The sequence below is a fragment of the Lactuca saligna genome, chromosome 2, assembly GCF_052625555.1.
Source record: "Lactuca saligna cultivar CGN05327 chromosome 2, ASM5262555v1, whole genome shotgun sequence".
NCBI classification, from domain to species: domain Eukaryota; kingdom Viridiplantae; phylum Streptophyta; class Magnoliopsida; order Asterales; family Asteraceae; genus Lactuca; species Lactuca saligna.
In genome coordinates, this window is record NC_136418.1 from 153,102,826 (window position 1) to 153,114,596 (window position 11,771).

At 27.8% G+C, this 11,771-nt stretch overlaps 1 protein-coding gene across 1 annotated transcript; it reads right to left on the reverse strand.

Moving 5' to 3' along the window:
* Window positions 1-7,227: 7,227 nt before the first annotated feature.
* LOC145032178 (gibberellin-regulated protein 6-like) lies at window positions 7,228-8,081 on the reverse strand. The gene is made up of 3 exons (XM_078980894.1): window positions 7,947-8,081; window positions 7,794-7,851; window positions 7,228-7,688 (listed from the first exon to the last, which is right to left on the reverse strand). The coding sequence occupies exons 1-3, from the start codon at window positions 8,007-8,009 to the stop codon at window positions 7,507-7,509; spliced, it is 303 nt and encodes a 100-aa protein (XP_078837020.1). The 5' UTR covers window positions 8,010-8,081; the 3' UTR covers window positions 7,228-7,506.
* Between the last annotated feature and the right edge of the window lie 3,690 nt (window positions 8,082-11,771).

Consider the following 11,771-nt stretch of genomic DNA (forward strand, 5'->3'; position numbering starts at 1 on the left):
TATTTCAACATTAATTTTCAGCAATTCATCTTCAATTTATCTACTACCAAAGGATTATCATCAAGGATTGATTACTTATCGATTTTATATAATTTCATATCAGAAAATCGATTTTCAGCAATTCATCATCAAAGAATTTTGCTATTACTGAAGGATTATAAGCAAGTTTCGATTTTCAACAATGTACTAATTTATCATAAACTTTGCTATTACATAAGATTATCAACTCATCGGCTAATCGATTTACAACAATTTATGATAAAAATGGGAATGAACATGATACTAAACAGAATGGCTAAAATATTATACTAGAAGTTAATATATAAAATAGAGTGGCTAGAATATTATACTAGAAGTTAATATACAAAACAAAATTACATATTTTACTACACAAATCAAAATTAAAAGAATAATATACTATACAAAATCAGAATGACTAGAATATTGTACTAAACATCAATGTTTAACAATTCATCTTCACTTTCTCTATTATAGACATCTATAAGTAATTTCGAGATTACATCGGTTTTCAACAATTCATCATCAATTTCTCTATTACTGAAGGATTATCATAAATAATTGATTTTAGGCATCAATTTTTCGTAATCTCATATCAGAACATCGATTTTCAGTAATTCATCATCAAAAAATTTTGCTATTACTAAAAGATTAAAAACAATTATAGATTTTAAGCTATTTATCATAAATTTTGCTATTACATAAGGATTATCAAAAACTCATAATCAATTGATTTCATTAATTCAACATAAAAATGAGAATGACTACCATACTAACTCTAATATACAAAACTAAAAGGACTAGAATATTATACTAGATGCTAATACACAAAACCAAAAAACTAGAAATTTTTACTACACAAATCAAAATGATTAGAATAATATGTTATACAAAATCAAAATGACTAGAATATTATACTAAACATAAATGTTTAACAATTCATGATCATTTTCTCTCTTACATACACTGATAAGGAATTTCTAGATTTCAACATTTATTTTCAACGATTCATCATCAATTCTATATTATCAAAGGATTATCGTACATGATCGATTTTCAGTAATTATTCATCAAATTTTCTATTATAAAATAAATATCAACAAGAATCAATGAAAAACTCATCAACAATTTCGATATTTAGCAATTCATCATCAAAATTAGAATGGATAGAATACTAGCTCTAGCATACAAAACTCAGAATTACTATAAAAGTATACTAGAAGCTCATATACAAAACAAAACATAATGATTAGATATTGTACTATACAAAATCAGAATTAGTAGAATATTGTTTTGAAAGCTAAAGATTGAGTTTTTGTTGGAAAATAGCTTTATGTCCTTTATTTTTGAATTAACTACTTCTCTTTGGTTCTTTAGACTAGACTTCAGTACATGTTATTTAATCACTCTATCTACTTCATATAATGACATTGATGATTCATCTTTTAAATTGAGAATGGGAATTGGAATCTGATTCTCTCGAACAAGACATTGTTGAAAGGTGAAATCAAAGCCTTTGATGGGTATGAGTTCTAAAGTCGATTCTTAAAACTAGAATGAAACAATCTGAATAACATAATTAAGGTTTATGATTTTGAATGGTCGTCGATTCCTTCTATTTAGAAGGATAGGGTTTATGTGAATTTAAAGAATGATAGATTAAGGAATGAAAGAGCATGTATATATGATTTTGATTCCTTAGCGATCTTCTAGGTTTGATCTTCAGTTTTTGTAAACAAGAAACCGAAATTAACTCTCTTTGATTCATTTTGCTTAAATTGGGAGAATGGTTAACAACGAGGATATGATATATACTAGGGTTATTCGACTTAGAATCTGTACAACCCAAATTATTCATCGGTTCAATTACACAATCCGAAATTTGAATAGCTTAAATTAATACTTGTTTTGTGAAGGAATGGTTGATAATCGAGATTGAATAAGAAGGCTGAAGTTATGAATTTGAAGTAATAAGAATTTGTTGATAATCGAGATTGACCGAGGGTTTTCTGATCGTTTTGGCTACGTGAATCAGTTAGGCTTTGTTTCGAGTATGAATCACAGGATGAATTTGAGCTAGAATCAGAATAAAGAGCTCGACTTTGCAATCGTTTAGGGTTAATCTGAAACAAATTTGTTATGGAAAGGGTTTGCGATTGATGAAAGGGTTTTGGGAAATGAAAACCATATGAATGCATTTGTGAATGTGCCAGGTTACATTTCTACCCCTCCGTGTTTTCTAGTTAATTACAAAGTTTGTGTTATTTACACAAACTGCCACCGCCAGTATTTTGTTTCATACATACTTATAAAGCTAGCATTTTTTCTTAAATCTCATACATTTGAAACCCCCATTCTTTTTTCCTTTCACCACATTCATTTGAAACTCCCATGACTTTTCAATTTCTTTATAATAATAATTATAGTTTGGTAATTAGGTTAAATAAATATCAAATCTAAAGTGTATTCATGTATAAACTAAATTTCAATATTAAAATAATATTTTTATATTCTACTTATAAAACTATGTTTTTTTAACATTTAACATAAGTTTTAGTATATTGTTGGATGTAAACCATTATCATTTTAAAGGTATAATTTTTGAACAATTTGTATAAAATACTTAAAATATTAATTAAAATATAACATTACAGACTCAACTTAAATATACATTTTATTTAACTTAAACAACCCAAAGATTATTTTATAAATAGTTAAAAGTGATAAATTGTAGTGTCTTTCTAATAATGATTGTAAGTTTGTTAATAAGATTAAATAAATATCAAACCTAAAGTGTAATAATTAATAGACTAAATTTCAATTTTATAATAATATATTTACTTCTATTTATAAAGTTATGTCTTTAAATTTTATCATATTATACTTAATTTATTAGATTTAAAATGTTGTTGCATGTAAACTATTATCAGTTTAAAGCTACAATTTTTGAACAGTTTGGACAAAATACTTAAATTGTTAATTTAAATATAACATTACAGTGTCAACTTAAATATAAATTTCAGTTCCGCTAAAAAAACCAAATAATATTTTGTAAATAGTTAAAAGTGATAAATTATAGTGATAAATCCAAAAACTAAATTGTAAATCAGTTTAATTAAAATATTTCTTAAATATATTTATATAGTCGTTAAATTTTTTTAAATAAGTAGCTTAAAATAACTTATAATAACAATAGTTAAAAATAACTCTATATAAATGATTATATTGTTACCTTTAAAATCAAAAAAATAATATTTGATGTTTTAAATAATTATAATGATAGAAATTAAAACATTAAGCAAATAAATTTTAAAAATTTAGGTAAAAATAACAACTATAAATAATATTAAACCATATATAATATTTAATTTTATTGATGTGTAACTTGCGAGTAGAAGTCATTCAAACGATTGAGATTATGACATTATAATAAATTTATATATTATCGTATAATTCAAAATAATCAATATATTATATCAAATTAATATACGAATTATTATATCAAATTTAACAACAACGTTAGTGTTATATTTTTAAAAATATATATTTGCAAAGACTTCAACGATATATGTGTTTATGCGTATTACAATGTCAACTCAAATAAAAATTTCAGTTCCATTTAAAAAACTAAAGAATATTTTGTAAATAGTTAAAAGTGATAAATTGTAATGACAAAATCAAAAACTAAATTGTAATATCAATTTAACTAAAATATTTCTTAAATATATTTTTATAATCGTTAAAAGTTTTCAAATAAGTAACTTAAAATAACTTACAATAATAATAGTTAAAAACAACTCTATATAAATGATTATATTGTAAGCTTTAAAATAAAAAAAACAATGTTTGATGTTTTAAATAATTATAATGATAGAAATTAAAACATTAAGCAAATAAATTTTAAAAAATTAATTAACAATAAAAACAACTACAAATAACATCAAATCATAAATTATATTTAATTTTATTAATGTGTCACTCGCGGGTAGAAGTTATTCAAGCGATTAAGATTATGAAATTATAATAAATGTATAAATTATCATATAATTCAAAATGATCAATATATTATATCAATTTAGTATATACAAATTAGGGAAATCTGCGAAAAAATCCCAATATTTTAGGCCAGTTTACGATTTAGTCCCAAATTAAATTTTGTTTACAAAAAAGGACAGATTACCGACTAAAACTTCGGATTAACCCTTCGTGGCCGGTTTCACAGATTTAGCCGGTATCTCGTCTTTTTTCGTTAATTAATCAAAATTTTGGGGCTTTTCATTAATTAATCAAAATTTTAGGGCTTTTTCATTATTTATTACCAATAAACCAAAATATTTGGACTTTTCTGAAGATTACCTTTAAACTAATATATATTATATGATCTAATTTAATATGTACTATTCCATGTCTTCTTTATGCTCTTCTAGGCTCACTGTGTGTTTTTATCGGTGTCGTCTAACCCAACAACAAAAATCTCACTCACAAGTCTTGTTAACTCCATCGATTTTCCAAAATTATCCATTCACAACTCTATGATCATCTTTCAATCTCCAAATAAAGAACGGAGAAAATCGTTGTTGATTACGTGGATGTCCCTATTACCTAACCATGACTTAAACCGTGGTTCCAACATTTGGATGTTCCTATTACCTAACCATGACTTGAACCCATACACTAATGGCGTTGTCCATAGTGTTGTTAACAATAGAAGACGAATCTCACATGTTCAACCACTGATACATTGGCTCAAGTCTTACTTGGCCCTTGTTTCCTTACAACACTATAGAATCCCCGACATAAGATAAATCCCACATGGTTCATCATTTATTGGTTTTTTTTTGTCAAAAAGTAAAGCATTTTAGAAGCCCCAAATAGACTAAAACGTAATAATGACAATTATTATAATATTACAATAATTGTCATTATTACGTTTTAGTTTATTTGGGGCTTCCAGAATGCATTAGTTTTTGGAAAGACACAAACCCTGAAAATTAGGGTTTTCACACTCAGCTCCTACTCGTCGAGTTGGGGTCCTCCAACTCGTCGAGTAGACTCTAGAAATTACGCGACCATTAACACTCTCTACTCGGCGAGTTGGGGCCTCCAACTCGTCAAGTTGATCAGACAACAAGAATATAACTTAATTAAATATTATACTTGGGAGTCGGGATGTTACACCTATTGTAAGGAAACAAGGGTCAAGTAAGACTTGAGCCAAGGTATCAGTGGTTAAACCATGTGGGATTTGTATTTTGTTGTTAACAAAACTATGGACAATGCCGTTAGTATATGGGTTCAAAATAAGGTTCGAGTCATGGTTAGGTAATAGGAACATCCGAGTGTTGGAACCGTAGCTCGTAGGTATACCAAATTAATATTTTAATAGTTTATGATGGATAGCTTGTTGACATTTTTTTTACAATTAGAGTTAACATTCTTCATGGTTTTCAATACATCATATCGAGTTGATTTTTTTACATATGTTGAGTTTTTTAAGATTAATGGTTCATTCTTCATGGTTTTCAAGCCCTATTGTAAGGAAACAAGGATCATGTAAGACTTGAGCCAAGGTATCAGTGGTTAAACCATGTGGGATTCGTATTTTGTTGTGAACAACACTATGGACAATGCGACTAGTGTATGGGTTCGAAATAGGATTCAAGTCATGGTTAGGTTATAGGAACATCCAAGTGTTGGAACCACAGTTGAAGTCATGGTTAGGTAATATGGGCATCCACGTAATCAATAAGGATTTTCTCCGTTCTTTATTTGGAGATTGAAAGATGATCATAGAGTTGTGAATGGATAATTTTGGAAAATCAATGGAGTTAACGAGGCTTGTGAGTAATATTTTTGTTGTTGGGTTTGACGACACCAATAAAAACACACAGTGAGCCTAGAAGAGCATAAGAAAAAGACATGTAATAGTACATATTAAATTAGATCATATAATATATATTAGTTTAAAGGTAATCTTCAGAAAAGTCCAAATATTTTGGTTTATTGGTAATAAATAATGAAAAAGCCCTAAAATTTTGATTAATTAATGAAAAAGCCTTAAATTTTTGATTAACTACCGAAAAAAGACGAGATACCGGCTAAATCTGTGAAACCGGCCACGAAGGGTTAATCCGAAGTTTTAGCCGGTAATCTGTCATTTTTTGTAAACAAAATTTAATTTGGGACTAAATCGTAAACTGACCTAAAATATTGGGACTTTTTCGCAGATTTCCCTACAAATTATTATATCAAATTTAACAAGAACGTTATTGTTATATTTAAGAAATCATATATTTATAAAAACTTCAACTATATAGGTGTTTCTGCGCAACGCGCGGATATTCGTCTAGTTTTTGATTAAATCTAAACCACATATCAGTTTTGATCAAGGGTTAAGATTTGGTCCTCATGTCTCACAAAATATAGATGGTCTCAAATAAATCCAATCATATATATATATATATATATATATATATATATATATATATATATATATATATATATATATATATATATATTAACTTTGCGGACGATTATTAGTATTTGTTTGTCATAAATGAATTAAAATTAGTATGAACCAAACATATCACTCCCAATGATCGATCATTCACGAGTGTAGTTTTTACCTCAAAGGTGAATCGATAGGCAAAGCTTCGAGATGAATTTTGGGTTTGACCTGTGTGAGATTGTAAACTCAATTATATTTTAAATATTGATAGTATAAGAAATCGACTAGACCGCGGCCATGGTTTTTCATGTATTACTAAACTATTATTTATATTTGTTTAAATTTTTGTATTTTGTAACATTTAATTGAAGCATATTTAGAAATTAATGATATAATTAATTGTTAATTGTAAATTCAATATATAAATGTTAATTTTATTATTATATTTTATATTATTGGTTTATATATAACACTTCAACTATAAAAAAAATCTTATATCTAAAAAGGGGCCGGGCTAATCTTAACAGAGCTGAATCGAGCCCTCTGAACGGGCCTGACAAACTGACTCTGGCCCTGTTAAAAGCTAGGCCCACCTGGGACCAAGTCGCGTAGACCTCGATTTGTACTTATCACTGATCATAATATCATATACAGAAGGGCTCTTTTAGTATGTTTCCATTACTCCGATTAACATAAAACTGTAGCTGTTTTGAATTTTGATACAAACACATCATGCAAATTAAAAATCTGAAATACGAAACTAGATAAATTCGCTCAAATATATTTAAACAGAATTTAAAATAATAATTGTGAAATATATATGGGGCCCAATCACATGTGGGATGCAACAGCAGAGCATCCGATGGAGTGTGGCACGCTAACAAGTAACAAACAATAAAATCCGTTGGTCCTTTTTTCACTTTTAATCAAATCGTGAAATGGACCTCACAGTATTACAACATTGAAGAACTAGAAGAAATAAATAGTAGGTAGTAAATTCATAGTAATACCGATGTTAATTGTGTGAATACCAGTGAAGTCTAAGGGCATTTAGGACCACCTTCCTTGGTTTTCCAGTTGTTGTAGCATGGACATACTTGTTTATTTCCATAGAAACCTGGAGGCACACACAGACATTTTGCACAGCACTTTTGACAGAAGAACATGCATGGCTTGTGGTACTGCGTTTTGCTGCATCTCCTTATGCATTGCCCAGGGCACTCTGTTCATTTTCACACAAATCAGTCCATGAAAACTTCAAAATCACAACTACGTTAATGGCGAATTGAAGAGAATACTGGATCTAAAAGAAGAATGCGGAACTTACGAGAGCTTGTCAAACTTCCAGGTCCGAATCCGCCTCCATGTCCTCCCTTTGCCAAGACCTAGTTTTCATTTGAGAAGAAGAATTAGTTAAATAACGTCCGAAGAACATTAATCGAATAGATGAAAGTCGAAACGCAAAATTGCAGAGACTTACAGTTGCTTGAAGCATGGAGATGGCGATTAGAGCTATGAGGAAGACAGCGAAGAACTTAGCCATGGCGGTTGGGAGAGATGAAATGAGGAGATCCGGAGATGATTTGATGGAAGGAGAATGGGGTCTGATGCAGCTATTTATAGATGAATAAACAGTGATTCGCTTTGTTAGCCTGCATGCCGGTCCACATTTACACCGTAGGCCTACTACGTAGGGAACAGTTAAGTTCGGTTACGGGTTCAAATTCGGGCCGACACTACCCTAGTGGCCACATTCCCTCTCATTCCCTTGGAGATAATATTAATTGTTATATATTAAAATAGATGTAATACTTAATTAAAATGAATACTACTATGTAATATAGATAAATAGTTAAATATTTTGATTGTCGATTAAGTAATGATAAACTAAAAATAATGCTACCCAAAGCACAAACCATATATATCAAAAAGAAACTATTTTTTTTAAGAATTATATATTTATTTTTAGAGTTATTCATGACCATAGAATAAATGTAACCATCACCAAACAACCATATAAAAATATCTCGTGAATTCGCAAGATAAGCTTTTTCTGATGAAAAGTAACTGTGTGGACAGTCCACAATATTCATTAAATTCACAAAAGTACTTTATGATATATTAGTTTAGTTTTTCTTTTCTGTAAATAGCTAAATGTCGATGGTTCTTGAAGGATGCAACCGGTATTGGGGTCTATGTGGTATATATATATATATATGCATGATATCTCACAAATGGTTAAACCGATAAATAAGGTCCAGAGCACCAGTCTTAATTATAATGTGTTGATTGTCGTTCCATGATTGTTACTTTTTATGATCATTTTATTAAACAAACACTTTTGTTGTTATCAGCTGTTAAAATCCTATTTTTTTGTATAGCAAAGACAAGAAAAAAAGGTCCAGAGTAACATGACGACAGTGTTGTATGCAAGGAGGGTTGCAATGGAAAGTAACACTACTGGGACAACAAGATATAAAAACAAAAACGAAATCGATGAAGTTTCACAATATTTGGAATTAATATTATTCCTTTTCATTTTTAATATGTGTGTATATAAATCAAGAAAACTCTTGCAAATGCAAACCCCATGTGCTTTCGATCTGTTAGGCCCAGCACATGCAACCATCACTTTTATGCAATATCCTTGCCCTTTTTAGCTTTACTAATTAATATTATGTCCACTTTTAAACTTAAAAACCTGGTTTATTATCATGGTATTGAAAATGAAAATTAACATTGCCTCATTAGTTCCTTATATTCAATTATTTCCAAAAAAAAATGTTATAAAAGTTTGACTAAAATAAATAGTTAAACCTGTTTGAAGGAAAAGGATATAGTCATACAACATTCTTTGTAGTGAAGAAGTGTAATAGTTGAGTCTTAAATATAATTGAGCAAAATAAAAGAAAAGATCTGGAGATATTTTAAGAGGTAAAGAAAAGAGTAGACTGGTGTCGTCTATTGCATGTTATTTGCATGTGCACGACCACTTGTTGGACCCGACCCTCACATGACCCCTTCATTATTAGGTTTACCACAGGACCCACCACCCATTACATATTCAATTAACTGTTGAGAGAATGTGTATTATTATCGATTATACCCACAATTATCTATATTTTTTTCATTCAAAATCAAGAGTATATAAATGAAAGTTAGGCTCAAATTGATAATTATAGAATTTAAGCTGGGATCTGATGCCTCCCCAAACATTTTCAAAATACTACCCCACATTATATAATTTGCATAAAAGAAGTAAAGCCCAATAACCATATCTCATATGGAATTAAAGTCTAGAGTTTCTATAATCCAAGTTAATTACGGCCATAATTCCAAACATTTTTTACTTTACCCACTTACCCACAAGTTCCAATTAAACATATTTTGGCTACAAACTAATTTTTAATTGTATTATATATGAAAAATTTTTGCTTTTTTTTGTGTGTGTAATTTACAATAATTAATATTATTAAGATTGTTAATTTGTTTTTGAATAATCACACGACAAATCATAAGTAAAAAAGAAGTAATTGATCTTCTTACAAATGAAAAGAAGACGTTTATAACCAATAATTGTATCCTGTTTGTAGTATTATTAAGGAATATGTTAATAATACAAGTCAACAACATTAAAAAAAAATAGTATTATGGAAGAGTTAATCAATATTGAATCTCATTGAAAAAAATTGAAATGTTGGATTTAAGAGAGATAAAAATAAAATTCTTTAATTCGTGATTTTGGAGAATGCATTCAATTTTAAGAGTAACGTTTAATATTTTATTCAATATAAGCCTCATTTATTCTAAAATTCTGGTTCCGCCCATGTTTTCAATGGGGAAAATAAAACATTTTAATTGTTAAATATATATTTCATTGAATTCTATTGAGTTCAATGCATTGTTAGAAAATTAATGTAGAGTTGTATAGTAAGTAAAATGATGATGTGTTAATGTATTAAACTCTAATAAGTATAATGCATTGTGGATGCCCTAATAGTGAGTTCAATGGGAGAGTTGAATGAGTTGACATGTCAGATTGTCATACCATGGATGAAACTCTACCATAGTGAGATATCACCTTAGCATTCAATGAATTTGGAGTTCAATGACCATTAAACTATTCAATGGGAAAAATAAAAGTTTTCTAATATTAAATACATACTATAAATTAGTTCTTGTAACTTTCTCTTGAACTTTGTATAGTTGAATGCATTGTAGGAAAAAAAATCGATTAAGTTATATGACATATAGAAAGATGATGTGACAATCTATTGAACTCTTTGGAGTTCAATGCATTGTGGATGCCCTAACATTAAGTCCATCCATTATGTATGGATCCGTAACTCTACGCATTATTTCTTAAAATTTCCACACCATAGTGGTCTCAACTCTCAAGGTTTATCCTAGAGTGTCCAAAAATTAACCGATCAAATTTAAACCCACAAATCCTTTTAAGAACCGATTCATTGGATTGGATCGGAAGCGGAATTTTAAATTCTAATTGGATTGTATATATCAGTTATTGGATAATCCTCAAAATTCAATGGATAATTATACTGAATCAATAGAATTGGATATCTAATAAATATCCAATGTTATGATCTATATCCGATTAATATTATTAAATATTTAATGAAAAATAAGTTGGAGGCTTGAAGTTAATTAATTGGTTAGTCTTATTTAATATAATTGTACCTAGTTGTATTTTTAGTTATGATAATTACGTTTGGTTATTTGGTAGAAATAAATTAGAATATATATATATATATATATATATATATATATATATATATATATATATATATATATATATATATATATATATATATATATATATATATATATATATATATATATATATATATATATATATATATGTTCAGGTTCATTTGAGACCATTCTAATTTTGTGAGACCGTCAGATCAAATCTAAAAATAATTTTAAAATGCAAAATAAATGGAAAAATCCAAAAATTCTTTTTTTAAATATTATTTTCGGAACTTGAATTAACTAAAAAAATAAAAAAAATTCTGTTTTTTTTTTTTTTTTTTTGAAAAATACGTGAAATATTCTAAATAGAATATTATACTGACATATTCTAAAAAATAATTTTAAAATGCAAAATAAATGGAAAAATCTAAATTTTTTTTTTTAAATATTATTTTCGGAACTTGAATTAACTAAAAAAAATAAAAAAAATTCTATTTTTTTTTGAAAAATACATGAAATATTCTAAATAGAATATTACACTGTACATATTCTAAAAATAATTTTAAAATGCAAAATAAATGGAAAAATAAAA